The sequence below is a fragment of the Lontra canadensis genome, unplaced genomic scaffold (assembly GCF_010015895.1).
Source record: "Lontra canadensis isolate GAN:19392208 unplaced genomic scaffold, GSC_riverotter_1.0 scaffold9, whole genome shotgun sequence".
Taxonomy (NCBI): Eukaryota; Metazoa; Chordata; class Mammalia; order Carnivora; family Mustelidae; genus Lontra; species Lontra canadensis.
Genome location: NW_022631003.1, coordinates 27,789,457 through 27,814,871, shown reverse-complemented (window position 1 = coordinate 27,814,871; position 25,415 = coordinate 27,789,457). Strand labels below are relative to the sequence as shown.

The 25,415-nt window shown below is 39.9% G+C and overlaps 1 protein-coding gene across 4 annotated transcripts in view; it reads right to left on the bottom strand.

Annotated features, from left to right (window-relative positions):
- Window positions 1-25,415, bottom strand: part of DENND5B (DENN domain containing 5B) — a 195,499-nt gene that overhangs the window by 6,416 nt on the left and 163,668 nt on the right. For all 4 annotated transcript variants that reach the window (XM_032855132.1, XM_032855133.1, XM_032855134.1 and 1 more), the window contains 5 exons: window positions 13,342-13,470; window positions 10,936-11,057; window positions 7,336-7,481; window positions 5,623-5,741; window positions 4,273-4,460 (listed from right to left, as the gene is read on the bottom strand). In XM_032855132.1, the coding sequence (XP_032711023.1) occupies window positions 4,273-4,460; window positions 5,623-5,741; window positions 7,336-7,481; window positions 10,936-11,057; window positions 13,342-13,470 (704 nt within the window). The remainder of the gene's footprint in view (window positions 1-4,272; window positions 4,461-5,622; window positions 5,742-7,335; window positions 7,482-10,935; window positions 11,058-13,341; window positions 13,471-25,415) is intronic.

Here is a 25,415-nt window from a genome sequence, read left to right as displayed (position 1 = left end):
CCCCCCCCCCCCCCCCGCCACATGCTTAGGGCCTCGTTCTTGGGGGAGACTGTGGTGGATTGCTTGATTGGCATCTAAACTGCCTTTGCCTCCCAAAACCCAAAAATGGTTTAAAAAAAAAAAAAAAGGTGGTAAACAGATTCTAGGAATAGAAGTAGGTAGGTAATAAGAGAAAAAATTTAATTTTTGATAATGTCTTATGGTGATTAACTATTAAATTTAATTTACATGTCATACTGTAAAAGACAACCTACACATTCTAGTGTTTTAGAATCTTTGAATTCGTACTGCTGGAGGATTTCTTGCATAAAACATTCTCCAGGTAAAACTCAAGTAAGTTTTTTCTACACCAATGCATAAAAATTGTTAAAATGGGAACCTCTAATGATTGAAGGACTGATACTGTGGATTCTTCAGCTGCTAGTTATTTTTTTCCTTTCTCTGAATACATTTTTTAAATATTCATTTTTTTTTCCCAGTAATCCCTATGTCCAATGTGGGGTTCAAAATCACAACCCTGAGATCAAGAGTCATATGCTCTACCGACTAAGCCAGTCAGGCACCCCTGAATATTTTATTTTTTTAAACATGAAGATCTTGGGACACCTGGGTCGCTCAGTTGGTTAAGTGCCTGCCTTCAGCTCAGGTCATGATCCCATGGTTCTGGGATCAAGTCCCACATCAGGCTCCCTGCTCAGTGGACGGTCTGTTTCTCCGTCTGCCCCGCTCATATGCGCGCGCTCTTTCTCTCTCTATTTCTCTGTCTCAAATGAAAAAATACAATATTTTTAAAAAAGTAAATATGAAGACTTATTTTGAAAACTTTTATTCATTCTAAAATAGCACTGTACTAATCAGTCATATTTTATTTATTTTTTAATTTTTTAAAAGATTTTATTTATTTGACAGTGAGAGATCACAAGTAGGCAGAGAGGCAGGCAGAGAGAGAGAGAGAGAGAGAGGAGGAGGAAGCAGGCTCCCCGATGAGCAGAGAGCCTGATGCGGGACTCGATCCCACAACCTTGAGATCATGACCGGAGCTGAAGGCAGAGGCTTAACCCACTGAGCCACCCAGGCGCCCCTATTTTATTTATTTTTAAAGATTTTATTTTTTTAAGTAATCTCTATACTTGTGATCTCTGTCTGTTAAATAAATAAACTCTTTAAAAAAAAAAAAAAGATTAATCTCTACACCCAACATTGGGCTCAAACTTACAACCCCAAGATTAAGAGTCTCATGCTTTACCAACTGAGTTAGCCAGGAGCCTCTAATCAGAAATATTTTAAAACTGATTTAAAACTTTTAGTTCTCTAAATATCACCTTGCACACACTGTGAGAAAATGCCAATCACCTATCTCTGAATTTCAGGTTATTTAAAAATTTCTACCTATTGAGTAAGGAAAGAAAATATGACCAAAGTAGGGAGTTAGGCCTCCTAAAGCAGTAATATCCAAATAAACTGGGGCTGTTTTAGAAGTTCTAATAATTTGGATGGACTGGGCTAAAATCTTTTATGTCTTTTTTAAAAAAAATTTATTTATTTGATGACACAGAGAGTGAGAGAGCACAAGCAGAGGGAGTGGCAGAGGGAGAGAGAGACGCCAGCTCCCAGCTGAGCAGGGAGCCTGATGCAGGGCTTGATCCCAGGGCTCTGGGATCATGACCTGAGTGGAACGCAGATGCTTAACCAACTGAGCCACCCAGGTGCCCCCTTAAGTCAGTCTTCTAAGTCTATTTAGGATTACATACAATAAGTTCACCAATTTTAAGTGCACAATTTGATGAGCTCGGACAGATGTATAGTCACGAAACTACAATCATAATGCAGAAAATTCCTATCAACCCCAAAAGTTCCCCTGTGTGCCTTTTCAGTCAATCCCCTTCCCTAACTCTCAACTCCTGGCAACTGATGCTCTGCTTTCTTTATTATTTCTTTCATTATTATACTGCCTTTTCTAGAATTCCATCTAGATAACATAGAACATCTAGTCTTTTGTGTCTGTTCTCTTTTACTTAGCATAATGCTTCTGAGAGTCACCCATATTGTTAGATACATCAGTAGTTTGTCCATTTTTAGATACTGCTGAGTACTATGCCACTGAATAGATACAGCACATTCTCCTTATCCAATCACCAGCTGGTGGATACTGGATTATTTCTATTTTGACTATTATGAATGAAGCTCCTATAAACATAGGACTGCAAGTATTATTGTAGCTCCACATGTTCACTTCTCTTGAGTAAATACTGAGGAGTGGGATTCTGTGTCAAGTGTATGCTAAGGGTGTGCATGTCTTTAGAATAAAGTACCAAACTGTTTTTTCTTCGTCATTCCTACTAACATTCCTCTGAGCATTCCACTGCTCTCCATCCTCACCAACATTTGGTATTATCAGTCTTTATAATTTTAGTTTATCTAGTGAGTGTGTGAAGTCTACTTCTGAAGGCAACAAGGAATTATGAATCAGGGGCATATTTTGAGAAAGAATGGCGGGGGGGCGCCTGGGTGGTTCAGTTGGTTAAGCCTCTGCTTTCAGCTCAGGTCATGATCCCAGGACTCCCTGCTCAGCGGGGAGCCTGCTTCTCCCCCTCCCTGTGCCTATCGCTCTGCCTACTTGTGCTCTCTGTCAAATAAATAAATAAAATATTAAAAAAAAAAGAGTAAGGAGAATTTTTAGGCTATATCTAATAGTTAATATACTGCCATGTGCTAATAAATGGACGGGGACTAAAAATATTTAAGGAAACCTCTTTGTTGGTAAACTGAAGACCTCTCAGGTTCTGTTATATTCTACTTATGGCTTTATTGTCTATGGCTGAAATAAAACCACTTCCCTGATAAACTTCTGTAATTTTTCACTAAATCATACTGCCTCTGTTTTAGTTTTCTGTGGCTCCTGTAATAGATTATCACAAAGTTGATGACTTAAAACAACACACATCTATTCACTCATTGCTCCAGAGTTCCAGGAATCAGAAATTATTGCCGGGCAGAAATCAGGGCAGCTCTGAGGCTCAAAGGAAGAACACACTCCTCACCTCTTCAAGCTTCTGCCAGCTGCTGGCATTCTCCGGCTTGTGGCTGCATCACTCCAATTTCTGCCTCCCTCTTTTAAGAATATGTGTGACTGCATTTAGGGCCCACCTAGATAATCCAGGGTAATCGGCCCATCCCAAAATCCTTAAGTTAATCACATTTACAAAGATCTTTTTTCCAAATAAAGTAACATTTACTGATTCTGGGATTAGGATCTAATACTCTTGGGAGACATTATTCAGCCTACTAAAGACCACATTAACATAAATTGGAAATTTATGGTAGTATTAAAAATGGCATGTAAATACAGCATCCTATCCATAGAAGTCACTCCTCTATAGTATTTTATTACTTCTGTAGGAACACAGGCGTAGGGAGAGGAATTTTTAGATTTTCTATTTATTTGAGAGAGAGAAAGAGCATGAGAGGAGAGAGGTCAGAGGAAGAAGGAGACTACCCGCTGTGCAGGGAGCCTGATATGGGACTCAATCCTGGGACTCCAGGATCATGACCTGAGCCTAAGGCAGTTGCTTAACCAACTGAGCCACCCAGGTGCCCCTGGAGAGGAATTTTTATTTATTTTACTTTTTATTATTTTTTATTTTTTTAAAGATTTTATTTATTTATTTGACAGAGAGAGATCACAAGTAGGCAGAGAGGCAGGCAGAGAGAGAGGGGAAAGCAGGCTCACCGCTGAGCAGAGAGCCCGATGTGGGGCTCAATCCCAGGACTCTGAGATCATGACCTGAGCCGAAGGCAGAGGCTTAACCCACTGAGCCACCCAAACACCCCTGGTTTTTTTTTTTTTTTTTCCTTTTTTTCTTTTAGAAGTACAATCTATCCCACAACATGGGGCTTGAATGCACAACCCCAACATCAAGAGTCTCATGCTCTACTAACTGAACCAGCCAGGTACCCTTCCTCCTTTAAGTTTTAGTCAAAATATTACTTAGTCACATTTCCATAGCTTAATTAAAACAGAACATGCAGTTTTTATTTGATTTTAATATCTAAATTCTTCAGGTTTTTAATTATTTGTTAATTCTTACCTTATTTTTTCCCTTTCCTCTCTCCTCCTTCTTTCAAAGTCTGTTTGCCCAAATTAATTTTCCTCCACTTTCTTCTTTTTAATCTTGCCACATTTCATTAATGTATGTTCCCTGTGAAATGGCCCCATGATACCTGCAACATCTTAGGCATACTGCAAATTTAACAGTCAATGATGGTACTTACTGGTGGTTTTTCCTGTCAGTGAAGTGATGCTCAGTCTCCGAGCCGAGGTGGGCGATTTCTGCTGGGGTGGAGTCCGACACTGCTTTACCAGATCCTCATCTGCCACCGAGGTCATCAATTCCCCAATAAGGATTCTCTCCAGGCTTCCATCATCAATGCCTTTCCCCAACCACCGCCCACATGGGAACCTTACAGGTCAGAAAAACAACTTCTCCATCACCAGTACTTCACTAGTTTTAATCAGAATTTTTAAAATGGCAACTGGGTGAAGCCCATCATTTTAGTGCCTATGGGTTATTTTTTAAATTTAATTTTAAAATTTCAAACATACAGAAAAGTAGAGAGAATTGTATAACAGACACCCATATTCTTTATGTTTTGCCATATGCTTTGTTTTTATTTTATGTTGGAACTATTTTACAGTACATTGCACACATCAGGACATTTTACTCCTAAAAACACTTCAGTATCTGAAAAATAAAGACATTCTCTCTTATATAGCCAGAAATTGCTACCACATTCAAACAAATTAAATTGATTCACTATTTTCTCATACCTCACCTATATTAAAATACTGTGGTTAGTTCTGACAAGAATATTTTCAAACTAGAAGCTAATATGGAAGTTGAGTTATAGGGGAAAAGAGGATGGTGTTTCCAAAGAGGAGTACCAGCTATAACCAGTAGAGTCCAAAAGATCCTTTCCTCCTACTAAATTAATTACTTCAAGCTGCCCTTTTTTATTTATTTTTTTTTAATCAGAGTTATATCAATCTTTTCCAACACTTGCGGACTAGGCATTGATAGCACACACAATTTTTTAGAAGTTTTCTGGGGGTAATTTTGTATTACATAAAAAGTAAAATTAACGAGCACCTAGGTGGCTCAGTCGGTTAAGTGTCTGCTTTCAGCTCAGGTCATGATTCCAGAGTCCTGGGGTCAGGTACCCACCCCCAAACTCCCTGCTCAGCAGGGGGCCTGCTTCTCCTTCTTCCCCTGCAGCTACCCACTCCACTCTTGTTGTCTCTTGACTCTGCTCTCACTCTCTCAAATATGTAGAAAATCTTAAAAAAAAAAAAAAAAAAAAAAGCAAGACTAAACAACACAACAACCTAAACTAAGATTCAGAAGGCTGTGAGAAAGCTTTAGAAAGAAAATAATTCTTTTTTTAAAGTTTGTTTTAGTAATCTCTACATCCAACATGGGGTCCAAACTCAGTACCCTGAGATCAGGAGTCACACACTTTTGTGACTGAGCCAGACAGGCACCCCAGAAGGAAGCAATTCTTAAACCTTGTCTTGATAAAGAGTCTCAAAGAAAGAATTCTGAGCTCCCAAGGACATTTACTTACCTGTATGTATGTCCTGTGATCTCATTTCTGACCATGACACAATCCACTAGCCATTTGGCTAACAGTCCTGAGTTATCGTGACCAATCTGAACAGTGGTCAGCTTCCCCAAGTTCTGGCACTGGAGGGACAGGACCACAGGTTATTCAGAGCTTGATCCCACTCCTACTACTGCTTAGCTTTAGTGGTGGCACTTTAGTTTCATCTAATTTAACAACTACAGAAGACTCATCCTGCATAATGTGCTCTGCTTTGTAGTAGAGAAATATATTCACATCCACTATATCCCATCTAATGAGCTAGGACACATATGGACAATAACTATCAAATGAGGGGACTATACAAGGTGCTAGAGATGTAAACAAGTACTAGAAAAACACTGGAAAAGGAAAAATTATTTCTACCTGGGGAACCCAGAATTTGTGCCTTTATGGTGAGAATAATTTCAAGAAGTGGCAAAAGGATGCTATTTAGATTCAGTTACAGTGAAGTCAGGAAAATAAATAAATAAATAAATAATCACTGACATAGCTGTTTTTCTGTTTCTAATAAAATGCTTAAGGCAGAACTGACCTGAAATCTCACCTACTAGAAGCCTTTGAAGCTATCATAAAAAAATTAGTTATCAATATCCTTCCTGGCCATCAGTGGACAAGTACAAAAGAAAGCAATAAAAGGAATAGTAAAAATAAATGTCAATTAAATTCTGACTTTTAAATTCTGGTAAAATATCACAGAACCCCCAAATGACTATATATGGTTGGGAACATCACAGCTATGAATTCTTAAAGCCCTTGACTTTGTATCAAGGTGAGAAGACATCACAGTCATTCACGTGAGGGAGGATGGTGTCTTGAATTAGCTGTGGCAGGAAAGATGGAAAGAAGTAGGCAGAAATGAGAGAGTCTGGAAACAGTAATGATGGAACTTATAATAGAGTTTATGTTTCATACTTGCTAGTCAAAGAAAACCCAAGCATTTTAATCTTTTGTGTATAGTGAGTCTATTTTAGATAAATAGGGCTAAAAGGGGCTCTTGGGTGTGTTATGATGACTAAGTGGAAACTGCTGTTCCTAGACCCCAAGGAACATGGAAACAGGATATTCAGTCAGTACTACTTCTCTCCTGAAACAAGAGCAGGTGTTTGTCTTCCTCCTGCATTCCAGGATCAGCCTGCAGGGGGGCTCAAAGACAGGGGAATGCTTCAGCAGATGAGACCTGAAAACTGACTACAATATCAAAAGGTATTTTTATAGATCACTCTACAAATGTCACCATGTGGTTTACAAGCCATAAGCATGGGTGTCAGCTCTCCAATTCCTCTGTCCAGGTGGCAGAGAGCATTTTATAGTAAGAAAGAGAAACACTGTGGGAAAAGCATTTACTTGAATGTTCCCTACTTGCCCGCTTCTGTGCAAAGCACCAGCAATCATGGAATAGAACCTAGCAAAGCCCCAAAGTATTCCATTACAAGTAGAAAAATAGAGCTTAATAACTAAAATTACAATATATATATTATTATTATATTATAGCAATAAAAATATAAAACAAATAACTGTGTTTAAGACAAGGTGTATACTCACAAAAATGATCCTGCATGCTTGAGTACTCCTTTGTATTATTTGATTTGAGGATACATGAAGAAGTAAAACTGGAATCCTTGTGTAGAACTATGTATGACATTTTCTGCTAAGAAAGGTATTAGCTGAACCTACCTCAAAAGTCATTTCAAGGAGGTTTTTGGGAATCTGCATTACTCCCGTGTCTCCTAGCTCTCCTGATACACAGATCCAAGGGTTCGATGTGATGATCGCATTGCTCAGCTTTTTGATGGGGATGATCACGGACCTATATGGAATCACTGGAAGAACAATGTTGAAATTAAAAATCACAATAAAATTCTCCTGATAATAAGGGAAATACATATTAATGACTCTGTTGGCTTTCACAGATAGTTTGCTTGTTGGGATCTTTCAAGATGTGATTACACAGAAGATGAGATCACCTCTTTCAGTCTATAAAGATGAGGTCCAGTTTTTAAATCACAAGTCCAAGCTTGTGACGGTTTCCATGGCATATATATCACCAGGTATGCATGACATGCAGAGTATCACCTGCATACGTAACATATGTAAACAAGTACTTGTTTACATATGTTACCTCTATACATACGTAACCTCTACATTTACAAAAAGCAATCCCAGGCATCAACACCAGAACTGACTCCTATACAAATTTTCACTGCTTTAATGTTTTAAATTTTGTTCTAAAATCAAGTATACTAGGGAGCAAGGTTCCTGATGTGGGTTCATATGTAAAAGGGGGTGAATGGCTTCTTGGACACTATCGCCTTATTGCTAATTTCCTCAAGGCAATGTTTCAGAATGTTCCCATCCCAACTGTACAGCTCGCTATGCAAAGCCAAGAGTAATAAACAGTACCATTCTGGATATAACAAAGTGTATAAACCACAATTTGGAAAGCTATTGAGACCACTCAGGTACAAGAGGAGCCCTGGGGAAGAATCAAGATGTAGAAAGCAATCTGTTTGCAACCTTTTCCTTCAGAAAGGCTCTTTAGAAGGCATACCACTAGATGTCACTGTCCTATCACTGTCTTTTGCTCAAACAGGGTAGCACAATAAAGACATTGCACTCCCTCCATTCTCTTTTAAAAATAGGGATGGTTCAAACACTGGCGTATTTTTATCCCTCAGAGTCATACTTGTTTTTTTTTTAAAAGCAGGGTAGAATCAATTTTTTTTTGTATCCTTGGAATTTCTGCTCCTTTAGTCAAAAGAAAGGGTCTCAGAAGCCCTCCTTGAAAGACCTACACATACGATGATACACATTTATTGGACAAGATGCCCAGATACAGCCTCAGAAAACGAGATCATGGTTCAATGCACTCTTATATAAGGAAACTGAATGGGATTAACGGTTCATTTCCCTAATTTTACATAAATGACTTTCTTTATGTTAGGTGAATAACCTCCCTTTCGGTCTTTTCATTTTGGCTGAAGGAAAGGAAAATGTCAGAGGAAAGGCCATACTTTCATGGTTTAGTAATCATCAGAATCAAATGGGTTTTGAAACTGAAAGCAGAAGAGGTTAGTACAAGACTTTATTTTAGGTGCCAGAGGCTTCTCTCAGTCCTTTCACTGAGAGGATTAGAAAAGCTACAAAAAAAAAAAAAAAAAAAAAAAAAGGGGGTTTAGGGTCAGATGCACAACTGTGATTACATAAAGTATAAAAGGAGTAATATTATTAAACCTAAAATTATTTCTTTCATGAAGATCTCAATTCTTCAGAGTTACTTACATGGAATCTATAGATACAAGTAGGATTTTAGGAGTCCTAACTACCTGGGCTACTTCTTTTAGGACTGTACATAACATCTTAGGCCCTTTTTAAAAAAAATATTTATTTATTTATTATTTGAGAGAAAGGGGGAGATGGTAAGGGAGGGGCAGAGGGAGAGGGAGAGAATCTCAGGCAGACTCCCCACTGGGCGGGGAGCCCAACACAGGGCCTGAGGTCACAACCCTGAGGTCATAACCTGAGCTGAAATCGAGTTGGGCACTTAACCCACTAAGCCACCTGGGCACCCCTAACATCTTAGCTTCTTACACCAGCAGTAATGTACTAAACTGACTGATAGTTTTGGGGTGCCTGGGTGGCTCAGTGGGTTGGGCCTCTGCCTTCGGCTCAGGTCATGATCTCAGGGTCCTGGGATCAAGCCCCGCATCAGGCTTTCTGCTCAGCAAGAAGCCTGCTTCCCTCTCTCTCTGCCTGCCTCTCTGCCTACTTGTAATCTCTGTGTTAAATAAAATCTTTACACTGATAGTTTAGATACTAATGGATAGTTGGCAGATACTACTGGTTGGCCCAATACCCAGTTCAGCTCAATGTTTCCTTGTCTGCTTCTATCAGAGACTAGAAAGCCAAAACCTACTAATTTTTGGCCAGTGACATGTTGTATTTATTGGGATTTCTTAGAAAATCCTTTTTTTTTTTTTTTTAAAGATTTTGTTTATTAATTTATTTGACAGACAGAGATCACAAGTAGTCAGAGAGGCAGGCAGAGAGGCTCGATCCCAGGACCCCGGGATCATGACCTGAGCCGAAGGCAGAGGCTTTAACCCACTGAGCCACCCAGGGGCCCTGAAAATCCTGTTTTTCTAGCACAGGTTCTGCCCTTTACTCCTTGGCACTCCTTCCTTCTTCCCTGCTAGAAGGTGGAATGAGAACAGCCATCTTATGACCATGAGATGATTAGCACACACTGAGGACTGTCTAGAAGAGAAGGACAAAGACTCTGGGTCCCTGAACGTACTATAGACTATTTTTAAACTTCTCATTATATAAGAAATGTGAAACCACCTATTTGTTTAAAGCACTGTTTTCCAAGTTTCTGATTCTTGCAGCTAAACACAATTTCTGATACAAGTAAAAATTCTCCAAAGTGGGTAAGGGGAGCCACTGCACCTAAGAATTAGTACTGGTGAATAAATGTGATAATTTGACTTTCTATCAAAAACACATCTCCAATCAGCATTTCCTCCCTCTACAATCCTACATTATTCCGTAAGGTCTTAAAGTCTTTCTGAATCATCAAAGTTTAATGATGTTCACAGTTCCATATGTTTATTATGGTATGCTGATTTTTAAAATTTTATGTGTTTTATGTAAGATACTGGATGATTTGTTTAGTAAAACTTTTTTTTTTTTGAAGTAAGCTTTAGGCCCAACATGGGGCTTGAACTCATGACCCTGAGATCAAGAATTGCATGCTCCACGGACTGAGCCAGTCAGGGGTCCCTAATCAAATATTCCTTTTTAACATCCAGCCCGTTTCCTACTGTAGACTGGGGTTCCTGGAAAGCAGATAAAGTCAGAAGTCAGCATGCAAGATGTTGCTCCTGGGATCACCATGTGGCTGAGAGAAGCTGAACTGTGATACAGTGCAGTGAAGTCTTCAGCTGATGCCACAGTTAAGTTCTAGAACAGACCTATGATAGTCCTAGGATGCTGGCTGGCCCTGCTAAGGAGGGATCATCTTGGGAGGGTTGGGAAGGGGAAGGTAGTTTGTTCTGGTGAGGCACTCCCCACAGAGGCTGGCAGCTGAGGCCTGCCTTCCCAAAGTAGTCCCAGCTGCTGGGGCACAAGCTTCATTCCTAAATAGAGGTCTGGGGCCCGCCTCACAAACAGTCTATTTCACTGTACTGTCATATATGTCACTTGTAAAAATATAAACTCTTATTCCATTAGTCACCTGAGCAACTCTTCACTTATTAGCCAATTCTCCAGACTTACTGATAGTGGTGAACACGCTGGTGAAGCAGAAGTAGTCAACTGCATTGAGGGAAAGAAGATGGTAAAGAAACTGCTCTCTTTCTTCTTCACAGCGTAGAAAAGCATAACGCTTATAAAGCTTCCTAGGAATGGGTAAGACAAGCACAAAATAGCAGTTTGCTTTTCATTATGTCTTGTACTAAAAATAAACACATTAATTTAGTCAAAGTCAAATGCATTTGTTTTACTTTTAGGACTCAGTCCTAAGAGTATAATATGAAATACGGGCAAGGCTTACTCACAGATGTCCACTGAAATGTTATTTGTAAAAGGAAAAATGTATCATGGTATATGCATACACTGGAATACTGTCTGAACATTGAAAATAAAGTTTATGAAGTTTTTTTTTAAGATTTTACTTATTTATTTGACAGAGAGAGAGTGAGAGAGTGCACAAGTAGGCAGAGTGGCAGGCAGAGTGAGAGGGAGAATAAGGTTCTCTGCTGAGCAGGGAGGCCCATATGGGACTCAATCCAGGACCGTGGGATCATGACCTGAGCTGAAGGCAGCTGCTTAACCCATGAACCACCCAGGCGCCCCTAAAGTGTTTTAACAACAAAAACAAAACTACTACTAAAAATAAGTAATTTTAATTAAGCACTTACATTAAAGCACTTTTCCAAGTGTATTATATTAATATATTAATCCTCATGATTACCCTATGAAGTAAGTCTATTAGCATTCTCATTTTATAAATTAGGAAAACAGACATACAAAAAAGTATCCTGTCCAGTCATTCAAATAGTAAATAGTAAAGGCAGTATCTGAACAAAGGCATTCAGTCTTCTGAGCTTAAACTCTTACAGTGAAATGTTTATAACACACCAAGCTAAAAAAAGGATGATACCGGGGCTCCTGGCTGGCTCAGTCAGAAGACCATGTAACTCTTGATTATTGGGGTTTTGAATCTGAGCCCTAGGTTGGGTGCAGAGATTACTTAAAAATAAAATCTTAAAAAAATGATATTGAAGGGGCGCCTGGGTGGCTCAGTGGGTTAAGCCTCTGCCTCCGGCCCAGGTCATGATCTCAGGGTCCTGGGATCAAGCCCCGCATCGGGCTCTCTGCTCAGTGGGGAGCCTGCTTCCCCCTCTCTCTCTGCCTACTTGTGATCTTTCTCCTTCTGTCAATAAATAAATAAAATCTAAAAAAAAAAAGATACTGAATTGTGAATACAGTATAATCTTAACTAAGAGAGCATGCATAGAAGAAAGTACAGAAGAAAACATGCGAAATACTTGGTATTTACCTTTATGTAGTGGGATTTTCTTCTTTTTCAAGTAGCTGTACACCCAACATGGGGCTTGAACTTATGACCCAAGATCAAGAGTTGCATGCTCTACCAACTGAGCCACTCAGGTGTGCAACTATATGTAAGTATGTATTTATAAAACTCTGCACCACATGTGGGGCTTGAACCCATGACCCGGATATCAAGAGTCGCATGGCTCTACTTACTAAGCCAGCCAGGCACCCCAAGGCACACAACCTTTACATAGCACTTTATGTACTTTGGACATAGTGGACATGAATGATTTATAATGGGCAGGGATGGGTAAGGGGAGTAACTAGTTTCAGAGAACAAGATTAGGTTCACTGCCTGTATCTAACTTTGTATTCTTTATCAAACCTACTCTCTGGACATTAAGACTCATCTTAAAATGCTCCAGGGTTTGGGGGGGTAAACAGCCCAGTGATGATGTGTACAAACACAAAACTATAAAAAGAATTGTTACCATGATGAGATTTCAATGCAAGGTCAAGTCTGAGAACTTTGTTGAGTTTTTTGCGTAGCTTTGCTCTAGAGACCTAAGTCCTCAGGCTTCAAATTAGCTCTAACATATATATTATGCAGATGATGCATTTTATCTAAGAGAGTTTCCTGAGGGAGTAAAGGGAGACCTATTTAAACAGTTAACAATGAAGTAACATGCAACTGATTGCTTTCCTGGCTCTAAACTATCGAATGTAAGCATTCGCCAACACTCTCAGAAGAAACCTCTTAATGTGGACTTTTTTTTTTTGTGCTACTACAGGTTTTGTTGTGATCTTTACAATATAAGGTTTAGATAAATTCAACCTATCTTTTGGATGTTACTGTCAGCCTGTGAGAACTAGTTAGGTTTTTTTCTGGTTGAGAACAGAGCAATCTGGCCTTTGGCTGTCAAGTCTGGTGTGTGTCCTCCCAGGTAAAATCAATTACTGTGTCAAACCATGGAGTGTCCAAAGCACATGCCTGTTAGAAAGGAAGAATATGTGTGCACAGGAATCAGCAATTTGTGCTGAAGAAGTCAGTCTGCCAGCTTATGCAATCTGCTTTGCAGACACACAGGTCACAGAAGCAGAAAAGTCTAAGAGGCTGTCTCTTACTTGGTGAGTGGCTGGTTGGAGAGCAACTGCTTTAGATGCTGGGACAAGAGCTTCTTTTCTAGAGATAGTCTTATCCATGCCCGAGCTCGTCCGACGTCTGTCTTGATCTCACTCATGTTCTGAATATGCCTACAGAACAGGAGCAACAGTAAAGATGTAGATCCTAAGAATAATCTTGAGCTGGAAAAAAACTCAAGCATTACAGCACCTTTGCACAGAATAATTCTTTCATACCTAGCAGAAGTGTGAACGGGTGACACACACTTTATGTTGATTAAACTGCTCAAAGATTCCGTCTGAATAATGAATTCAGCCCCACATCAGATTCACCACTACAACACATGCACATGGGCAACGCCCTCAGATAAAGCAGTTAACACTCCTTTCTTCTTTCAGATTTTATTATGTTCTTGTTTCACCCTCATGGTTACCTGTAACCTGGCAGCTGGATATTCTTGACCATCAAGAAAATAAAAGTAATAAAACATGCTGAATATTAAAGTTTTTATTCAAATTAATTGGTCTAGTTTGACTATCTGTCACAACTTTAATCCACTGAATTGTTTTTCAAGTAGTTTCTGGACAACATATGGAAAATATTAAATCTTATTTTCCATGGCACTTTAAGACACCTTTTTCTTTTTTAACTTATAAATTCAAAATTCTTTTTTTTTTTCCTTAATATTTTATTTATTTATTTGACAGAGAGATCACAAGTAGGCAAAGAGGCAGGCAGAGAGAGAGAGAAGGAGAGAGAGAGGAGGAAGCAGGCTCTCTGCCGAGCAGAGAGCCCGATGCGGGACTCGATCCCAGGACCCTGAGATCATGACCTGAGCCTAAGGCAGTGGCTTAACCCACTGAGCCACCCAGGCACCCTAAATTCAAAATTCTTAAGGTTTTAAAAGACTTGAAAATTGTGTGGCCACAAAAGAAATTGTTTGGTCAAACCCCAAATGAATGTTACATGTACATATAGATTAATATTCTGTGTAAAAGTCAATGCTATACCCAGAAAGACTCAGTTTATCTTATTATTTTTTTTTCTTAAAGATTTTACTTATTGGGGTACCTGGGCAGCTCAGTTGATTAAGTGGCTGCCTTTGGTTCGGGTCATGATCCTAGGGTTCTGGGATCGAGCCCCGCATCCGGCTCTCTGCTCAGCGGGGAGCCTGCTTCTCTCTCTCCCTCTGCCCACCCTCCTTGTGCTCTCTCTGCCACTCTCTCTCAAATAAGTAAAATCTTAAAATAAAGGAGATTTTATTTATTTATCTGAAAGAGAGTGAGCGAGCGAGCATAAGCAGGGGGAGAGGCAGGCAGAGGGAGGGAGAAGCACACTCTCTATGGAGCAGAGAGCCTGACATGGGGTTCAATCACAGGACCTGGGGATCATGACCTGAGCCATAGGCAGACACTTAACCAATTAAGCCATGCAGGCACCCCTGAGTTTATCTTCCTAAATGATTTTCCTCCCAAAAGGGAAGAAGGATTGGGCAGGAAAGGCTAGCCTAAGGGGCAGGTTAATTTTAAAGCAACTATAATGGGTCAAGAAAGCCTTTGTGATTGTGACCTACCATCCCTTCCTCTGATTTTTTTTTTTTAACGTCCAGAATGACTCATCCTAGTTGTAATTAAGTATTACAACAAACCTTTTTCTCTAATGATTCTAAGAATTAAGAATAAGGAATATCCTCCCCATAAAATATACACATATTATCTTTTTAAAAATATTTAATTTTTAAGTAATCTCTACACCCAACATGGGACTCAAACTCATAACCCTGAGATCAAGAGTCGCATGCCTCACCAACCAAGTCAGCTAGACACCCCTCACTTTCTTTCTTTTATCCTTTCCTTTTCTCCCTTTCTCCTTTCCTTCCTCTCTTAATCCCTGGATCTGAAGATTTAGGCCCTCAAGCCTCAGTGCTGATACGTGATCAAAGACTCTTAATAAACAAGATGCAAAGCATTATATCACATTACACAGACACATTGATGAGGTGGCTTAAAAACAAGTCAGAATGAGGTATTAAAAGAAAATTCTGTGGCCATTTTTGTAGGGCTTAGCCTACCTCAACTTATTTCTAAGAATTTTTTCAGATTTATGATACACTGATTTATCTTTAAGGGGCTCATACCAGTATACAAGGTCACGAATGGCAAAAGCTTTTGCCAGGGAAGTGGTTCTTACGGATGGTGCTGGCAGTGGGGGGGGGGGGGACACTTGACAACCCCATCTGGCACCTCCAGCATGAGCCTATAAAGCAGCACTAGCTCTTCCTCTACCCTGCTGACATTTCCCCAATGATGACACAGCTGAGTAAAAGCAACAGAGGGAAAACGCTCAGGCATTTACCACTTAGAGTTCAGCAGTATTTATAAGGTACCCTGTGAGTGCAGTGCCAAGTCAGAGCTCACATAACTGAGGAATACCAAGTTGATTCAAAGTGTATCTACTGAAAATGAATCTACACTAGGTCTGATAAGCACTTATGTTGTATAATCTTATCCTCAGTATTCTTTCTCCTTTATAAAGTAAAATCAGGTACACAGGCAGCTCAGTTGATTGAGCATCTGACTCTTGATTTTGGCTCAGGTCATGATCTCAGGGTCCTGAGATGGAGCCCTGTGTTGGCTCCATGCTGGGTGTGGAGCCTGCTTAGGATTCTCTCCCCGCTCTGTCCCTCCTCCCTCACCCCTCCCCTCACTGTCTCTATCTCAAAAACAAACAAACAAACAAACAAACCAACCGAGAACAACAATAAAAAAAAGCCCACATAAAAAACCAACCAACCAAACAAAAAACACGAAACTTTAAGACCTACTGAAATAAATTTTATGCTGGCCTTAAGCAAGTTATCTGGAGACACAGTAGGTAAGAATGACAAAGTGAAAAATAATTATAATTTGATAAAACAATCTACGTTTAAGGAAAATGAGAAGGACTGGAATACATAATGTGCAGTCTATTTTAAGTAGCAATCAGCATTCCCACCTAGAATTATTTACACTAGGTTTTTTTTTTTTTTTTTGGAAAGAGGCATAGGGGTTGGGAAATGAGGACTCCTGACTCTTTTCCTCAAGTCCACCTTATTCACTGGCACCAGGGAAGTAACTGTATAAAATACTGGCTCCTGGGGCGCCTGGGTGGCTCAGTGGGTTAAAGCCTCTGCCTTCGGCTCAGGTTAAGATCTTGGGGTCCTGGGATCGAGCCCCACATCGGGCTCTCTGCTCTGTGGGGAGCCTGCTTCCTCCTCTCTCTCTGCCTGCCTCTCTGCTTACTTGTGATCTCTGCCTGTCAAATAAATAAATAAAATCTTAAAAAAAAAAAAATACTGGCTCCTGGGGCGCCTGGGTGACTCAGTGGGTTAAAGCCTCTTCCTTCGGCTCAGGTCATGGTCCCAGGGTCCTGGGATCGAGCCCCACATCAGGCTCTCTGCTTGACGGGGAGCCTGCTTCCTCCTCTCTCTGTCTAGCTCCTCTGCCTACTTGTAATCTCTGTCTTTCAAATAAATAAAAATCTAAAAAAAAAAAAAATACTGGCTCCTTAATTAATTCCTTTGTTCCAGAACTTTCAAAAACTCACAGGATACAGTCTGAACTGTGCAGGCTCACATTTAAGACTTACTACCCCTCAGCCTCATCCTATCTTCCTATTGAAAAAAATTCCATTCTAGACAGCTGACTCATAAGACTTTGCATTCCATTACCTGAAGTACTTTCTTCTCATTTCCCTATTTGATTCTATTTGTGTCCGAGCTCTCAGCTTCTTCTAGATACCTTTCCATGACCACGACAGCCTCCCATGACCTCTTCAATTTACAAAATCCTATAGTCTAATTTGAATTTGCCTTGTACTGCTTATTACTTTTGTCATTCTCTCTTGGTATACATTTTTCTCAGCTGTAAAAGCTCTCTGGGAAAAGCAGCCCACTATTCCTCAGCAGCCTGGCAGCCTTCTTGGTACCCTATAGGGGCTAGCACATAACAGGAGCTCAAAAACTCTGTTGCCGGGTGCCTGGGTGGCTCAGTGGGTTAAGCCACTGCCTTAGGCTCAGGTCATGATCTCAGGGTCCTGGGATCGATCCCCGCATTGGGCTCTCTGCTTGGCAGGGAGCCTGCTTCCTCCTCTCTCTGCCTGCGTCTCTAACTACTTGTAGTCTCTCTCTGTCAAATAAATAAATAAAATCTTAAAACAACAACAACAAGAACAACAAAAACTCTGTTGCTTTGTAAATCTCTAACTTTATGCTTTAAAACAATTTTTGTATGTTATTTAACTGTAATCCAAATCTATCTAAAATCTGCTGTGTAGTAGTACCATTTAAATCTGCTTTTAACTGGAATAATTTATTATAGATAACTAGAATGGAATTCAGCATAATATTATGTAAGTATTACTTCCAAAAGAGAACCTGTTAATTCACAGAAAAGCATATATGGCATGGCTTAAATAACTTATTTACCTGATTTATTTCTAACGCTACTACAAAACTTTCTAATTAAGTTTTTTTCCTTTAAATATTTTATTTATTTGACAGAGACAGAGACAGCAAGAGAGGGAACATAAGCAGGAGTGGGAGAGGGAGAAGCAGGCTTCCCGCCGGCAGGGAGCCCGATGTGGGGCTTGATCCCAGGACTCTGAGATAATGACCTGAGCTGAAGGCAGATGCTTAACAACTCAGCCACCCAGCACCCCAAGTTGGTTTTTTTTTTTTTTTCTTTAAGATTTATTTATTTGACAGAAGCGAGGGAGTGCACAGCAGGGGAAGTGGCAGAGCGAGAAGCAGGCTTCCTGCTGAGCAAGGAGCCCAAAGTGGGCCTTGATCCCAGGACCCTGAGATCAGGACCTGAGCTGAAGGCAGATGATTAACCGACTGGGCCACTTGGTTTCCAGGTGCCAATTCCGGCACCAATTTTCCAGGTGCCCCTAGGAAAATTTTTATGTACTTTTTCTCATCTCATTATCACAAAATAAGTGAGAAGGATATCATCATTATTTCTTTTTTTTTTTTTAATTTTTAAAATGATTTTATTTATTTATTTGAGAGAGAGAGAGAGAGAGAATGAGCGGAGAGAGGTCAGCGGGAGAAACAGACTCCCGAGCAGGGAGCCCTATGCGGGACTCGATCCCAGGACTCCAGGATCCTTCTGAGCCAAAGGAAAGGCAGTCACCTAACCAAATGAGCCACCCAGGTCCCCCATATCATCATTATTTCACTTTAAGAATGAGAAAACAGAGTAACTGAGACTAAGTGATCCATTCAAGGTCACAGAGACAATATTATTCTAGAGATATCATCCATTTTCTACCAATTACTTTTTCCTCACATTCACACTTTTAGAGATGCTCCCCTTCCACAGACCCAGAACGCACAACTCTACTTACCACCATGACCTATGGCCCCATAATCCCAATCCTTCAGCTAGAATGGACCAAATAAGAATGTGCCTGATCTAAACTGAACTCACCAGATTTTCTCTCAGAAACTAGGAATTAGTATACTGGAAGAAAATCGTGTTAGTTTTTGTTGAATGCTAAAATTAAGAAACAATGTTAAAGCCAGGGCTTGGGCAGGCAAACATGTACACAATAAAACAGAAACAAAGGGGAAGGGAGGCGAGAGAAGGGTAGGGGAAGAAAAGCAGATGTGAAAGGAGAAACAGCAATGATATGCTTCCAGTCAGACAGTGAGAGTAATCTGTGACAAGTCTGTTAACAGTTGTTTCTGTTCTTGGATTCTGAAAGATACCCTCACCTTTATCTCTAACAAATCCATCCCTTTTTACTGAAGTTGGTTTGAATGGGCTTGTGTTCCCTAAAATCAAATGATTTTTAAGAGTGGCAGTACCTCTAAATTTGAATCCACATTTCCTGAATCCAAAACCAGTGCTTACTTCACAATATGTATCATTAACAAAACCCAGTTTTATTAATTCATTCAAACCTGGTATTATTTATTAGAGAAATTAAGGGGTAGCTGATTTAAGTTCATATTCTGTACAGACATAAAAATTCCTCAAAATATTCCTTCCTAGGGTAATAAAATCAATCATAACTACTTAATTTTAGTGTAGAATAAAGCCAGATGCTCATAAGCACATAAGTACACATTATTGGTAAAAAGTCTGCTTGAATAGTCAGATGACATGTACATGGCTACTCTGGAAAGAAATTGGTAAAATTGGTAACACCACGATAAGCTCTTTTAAATGTAGATAATCTGTACAATTATTTACTGTCCCCAGCCTTTCTCTATGGAACAAAAAAAATCATTCTATATCTGACAGTCTAGTGACACTTGGCATCTACGAAGGTCTTGGGAGTTGTCTATGATACTAAGACAAAGAGAAAAGCTTTTAGATGTATCTGTCCTGGACTCAAAGCTAAGCAATCTGGTGCCAAGACTCTTGACAATTATGAGGACTCAAAGTGCTCGTGTCTTTTTGCCTCAAGAGATAAACCTGCAAAGATAGGAGGTACCAACAGAGACATGTGCCTAACAGAGAACAGGGGACTCAGAAAGGTATACTGATCTTAGAAAATAAGTTTTTTCTTACTTGTTCTTTCTTTTTCTCTGTCTAGACTGAAAAAAAATCAAGGTTTTTTTTTGTTTATTTTTTTTAATTTTTTTTTTTTAAATTTTATTTATTGATTTGACAGAGAGAGATCACAAGTAGACAGAAAGGCAGGCAGAGAGAGAGAGAGAGAGGGAAGCAGGCTCCCCGCTGAGCAGAGAGCCTGATGCGGGACTCGATCCCAGGACCTTGAGATCATGCCTGAGCCGAAGGCAGTGGCTTAACCCACTGAGCCACCCAGGCGCCCCTGTTTATTTTTTTTTTTAAAAGATTTTATTTATTTGATATAGACAGAAATAGTTGACAGAGACAGTGACAGGGACAGTGAGAGAATAGGAAAAAGCAGGCTCGCCGCTGAGCAGGGACCCTGACTTGGGGCTCAATCCCAAAACTCTGGGATCATGACCTGAGCCGAAGGAAGGACCTTATTAACTGACTGAACCACCCAGGCACCCCTAGAAATCAAGGTTTAGAATATTACTTGGGTGTTTTTCTTTAAGGAAAAGCATCTATATCAACTATGTAGGTAATGGTTAAGGACTAAAATGAAGCACTTGTAAAGAACCTGAAAACAGGGAAATAATCCTGTCCATTGAGAGTAAAACTCTGAAGTAAATATATCTTGATTAACAACAACAATGTATAAAATGTCAACTGAAGAGGCCCTGGGAGGCTCAGTCATTGAGTGTCTGCCTTCAGCATGGGTCATGATTCCAGGGTCCTGGGATCGAGCCCCGGATTGGGCTTCCTGCTTGGCAGGAAGCTTGCTTCTCCCTCTGCCTCTCCCCCTGCTTGTGTTCCCTCTCTCCCTGTGTCTCTGTCAAATAAATAAATAAAATCTTAAAAAAAATGTCAACATAAAGGGCCAGAATGGAAGCAGAGAAAAGGGAGAGACAACCATGGACAGTGGTTTCTTCAGGGCTTCCTGAGATGATGGCAGTGCCAGGAACATGAGGATAATTAGTGTAGAGCTGGATGATTAGGCTTCCACACCTCTGCTTCCGAAGACAGCAAGCAGTCTTCTGATATTTACCTAGCTTCCAGGCGGGAGAATATCTGTATTGGTGAAACAGTATCAATTTATCTGGTTAGGGAAATAATGTTTTGGTTTGACTGGCTTCCTGTGACTCTCTCCTCACCTGGTCATAGATGTGACCAGAGCTGACAACGACTGAACTCCAGCCCATTATTTTTACAGCTCTCTTAGGTCTTTGAAGTAAATGTCTTGGTTAGTGGGATTCACGATCTTAGAGTGTGACTACATTTTGGTTTACTAATTATTTGGTCCTGAGCTCATAAACCTCATGTGGACCGTGAAGACCTTGAAAAGAGTGCTGCTCTTATGTCAAAAGAAACTGGGAAGTCATACCCATCAGGATGGCTACTGTCAAAAAACCAGAAAATAGTAAGTGCGGGTGAGGAGGTAGAGAAACTGGAATCCTCGTGCGTTGCTGGTAGGAATATAAAATGGTACAGCCACTGTGGAAAAAGTATGGTGGTTCTTCAAGAAATTAAACATGGAATTACCAAATGATCAAGTAATTCCATTTCTGGGTACTTGCCCAAAAGAACTAAAAGCTGGGACTTGAACATATACATGTATACCCACATTGATAGTATTTACAATAGCCAAAGGATGGAAACAACCCAAATGTCTACCGATAGATAAATGAATAAACAAAATGTATATATGTAAGATGGAATTCTTACCTAGAAAAGGAAGGAAATCCTGACACATGCTACAACATGGATAAACATTATAAACATCTGATAATGAACATTTCAAAAGGTGTTAAGACTACGTGAAACAAACCAGATGCAAAAAGCATGGTTCTTCTTAAATGAGGTACCTAGAATAGTCAAATTCAGAGAGGCAGAAAATTAAATAGTGGGTACCAGGGGCTGGGGGAGAAGGGAGAATGGGGAATTATTTACTGTTCAATGGGCAAAGAGTTTCAGTTTGGGATGACAAAAGAGTTCTGGAGATTGACAGTGGTGATGGTTCCACAACAATGTGAATACACTTAATGGTAAGTTTTATGTTTTATATACATATAAAACATATATAAAATTATTACATAGGTATTTTTTCTTAAATAATTTAGAAAATTTTAATGCCAGTATTCACATACAGTATTGTATTAATTTCAGGTGTACAATATAGTGAGATTCAGCAATTCTATCTATTTCTCAGTGCTCATCACGATCAGTGTCCTCTTAACCTCCTTTACCTATTTCACCCATCCTCTCACCCACCTCCCCTCTGGTAACCATCTATTTGTTCTCCATAGTTGAGTCTAGTTTTTTTTGGCTTGTCTCTTTTTCCCCCCTTTGTTCATTTGTTTAGTTTCTTAAATTAAACATGGAAGTGAAATCCTATGGTATCTGTCTTCCCCTGTTTTGCTTAGTATTACACTCTCTAGCTCCATCCTTATTGTTGCAAATGGCAAGGTTTACTTTGTTTTTATCATATTACTTTGTTTTTTTAAAAAGGGGAGTGTGGGTGGCTCAGTCACTTTAGCATCGGACTCTTGATTTCAGCTCTGATCATGATCTCAGGGTTCTGGTATCAAGACCCACATGGGACTCCCTGCTCAGTGGGGAGTCTGCTTGCCTTCGTCTCCCTCTGCTGCTCCTCTGCTCACACGTGTGCTTGCTCTCTCTGTCACATAAATAAATCTTAAAAAAAAAAAAAAGCCATAGACGGATGGCAGAATCTATGTGGTGGGTATAAGAATGTGTTCATCTTTTGAGTTTGTTGTATGGTTAAAATTTTTTATGATAAAATGTTAGGGAAAACCCTGAGAAGTCTTTTCTTCACAACTCCTTTCTACCTTATGAAACAGTTTTTAAAAAGCAATCAATCAGTCAAAATTTTAAGATTTTATTTATTTATTTGACAGAGACAGCAAGAAAGAGAGAGAGAGCACAAGCAAGGGGAATGGGAGAGGGAGAAGCAGGCTTGCCACTGAGCAGGGAGCTTGATGCGGGGCTCTATCCCATCAGGACCTAAGCTGAAGGCTGATGCTTAATGACTGAGCCACCCACGTGTTTCAAATTTTCTCTTTTTGAAGTAAACTCGATGCCCAATGTGGGGCTTGAACTCATGACCCGAGATCAAGAGTTGAATGCTCTACTGAGCCAGCCAGGCATCTTGCCAACCAATCAAGTTTTATTAAAAGCATCTATCATTTGGTCAAAACATCACTTTAGGATACTTGGGAGTCTTCTTCAGATTTTTTAGAAGACAAAGACTGAAAATTGAAAGCCAAAGTAACCCTTATCTGTTAAGTGACAGGACATCAATTTTGCAGTTGAGTATCCTGAACAAATACAGATTTAGTCCAGGTTATACTAAATTATATTTAAACTGATGTGCACATTACACTACTGTTGACTTATCTGTGTCTAGTCACAGCTGGTATTTTCCTTGCAATGTTGACAAAGGCTGACAACTTGCATCTAGTTAGAAAGAGACCTGACCTATGGTCAGGAGACCTTAGTTCTAGTTCCATTTTTGCTATTGATTGGCAATATGGTCGGGATGCCTGGGTGGCTCAGTCGGTTAAGCGTCTGTCTTCGGCTCAGGTCATGATCCCAAGGTCCTGGGATTGATTCTCACATGGGGCTCCTTGCTCAGTGGGGAGTCAGCTTCTCCCTCTGCCCGCAGCTCCCCCTGCTTGTGCTATCTCTGTCAAATAAATAAATAAATAAAATGTTGAAAAAAGTATTGGTGAGATGGTCTTAGACTTAACCAGCCTGGGCCTGAGCTTCCCTATCTGTAAAAAGCAGCTACACAATAGGACTTCTTAAGTTCCTTCTATATTCTAAAATTTAAATCAATTAGTAAAAAGTATCTTAGCAATCACTACCTTTTTAAGGCTTTGAAACTGTAACCAAAATAACTGAATAGCAGTCTGGCCAGTTGAATCAGGTAAAGGTATAAAGATATATGCAAATTTGTTAGATAAGCACCCCCCACCACCCTGGCCAAACACACCCTCATGCATACTCACAGAGTTTAAAATAGGCAAATCCTTCATTTAACAATTACTTGAGCACGAATTATGTGTTGGACTCCATTAGCACTTACTAGCAATTCAACAGTTTTCAATGTCAGATAGATTGCCTCGCTCATGAAGTTTACAAATAGTGTGAGAAGAACAAATAACTAACTGCTATGGAGAGGATTAAAATAGGGGTGTGAATGAGAGTGACTGGGTGGCTCCTTTATACAGGTGACCTGGGAGGCTTCTTGGAGGAAGAAGCAACATTTGAACTAAGATGCAAATGACAAGAAGGAGGTTGGCCTGTGGAAATTTTTCTGGGGCAGGTGTCAGAGGAAAGCTATCAGGTGAAGGGAATAGGTAGAAAAAAGCTCTACAGCAGGAAGCAAGGAGGAACCAAAGAAGTGGTATGAGGGAGGATGGTAGAAGATATCACTATCAAATCAAGTAGGCTCTGCCAACCAGGGCAAGGGATTTGAAGTTGGGTGTTTTGTTTTGTTTTGTTTTGTTTTTTAAGATTTTATTTATTTGAGGGATTGTGAGAGAGAGTGAGCGAGCGAGCGAGCACAAGGAGGGGAAGGGGCAAAGAGAGAGAGAGAAGCAGGTCCCCCCTTAGCAGGGAGCCTGATGCAGGGCTCCATCCCAGGACCCTGAGATCATGATCTGAGCTGAAGGCAGACGCTTCAACAGCTGAGCCACACAGGCAGCCCAAGGGATTTGGATTTTATTCTAAGATTACCATACTACCTATAGGGAGGATGAATTACAGTAAGGCAAGCAACTGGGAACTGTGACATAATCCAGGCGAGAAATTATAGGGCTTAGACTAGAGACGTGACAGTTCATTGAACAAACATTCAGTGGAATAGATGAGCAGCAGGTGTATCAAGAACTGTACCCTTAGGTAATGTATGCTATCTATGCCTATCTATTAAAAACAGTCCCTACACATCTCCTTTGTAGGACCTGGTTGAAACACACACACTACATAGAGTTTATGCTTCTTTTTTAAATAATTAGTCTCACAAAAATGTTGTAAAAATAGTACAGAGAGTTCCCATATTCACAGCTTCCCTTAATGCTAACATCATATATAACCAAACTAAGACATCAATATTGGTACAATACTATTAACTGAACTATAAATTGATTTCACCAGTTTTCCCCCTTATGTCCTTTTTCTCTTCCAGGATCTAATCCAGGATCCCATACTGCATTTGGCTGTCATTTTAGTCTTCTTCAGTCTATGACAGTTCCCTAGCCTTTCCCCATTTTTCATGACATTGGCATTTTTGAAGAGTATTGGTCAATTATTAGGTGGAGTATTCCTCAGTTTGGATATTTCTGATGTATTCCTATGGTTAGATTGTAGTTATACATTTATGACAAGAATACTAGAGAAATGATATACTCTTTTCAGTGTATCACAACAGGGGGTACATGATGTTATGTCTTATTACTAGTGATGTTAATCTTGATCACTTGGTTAAG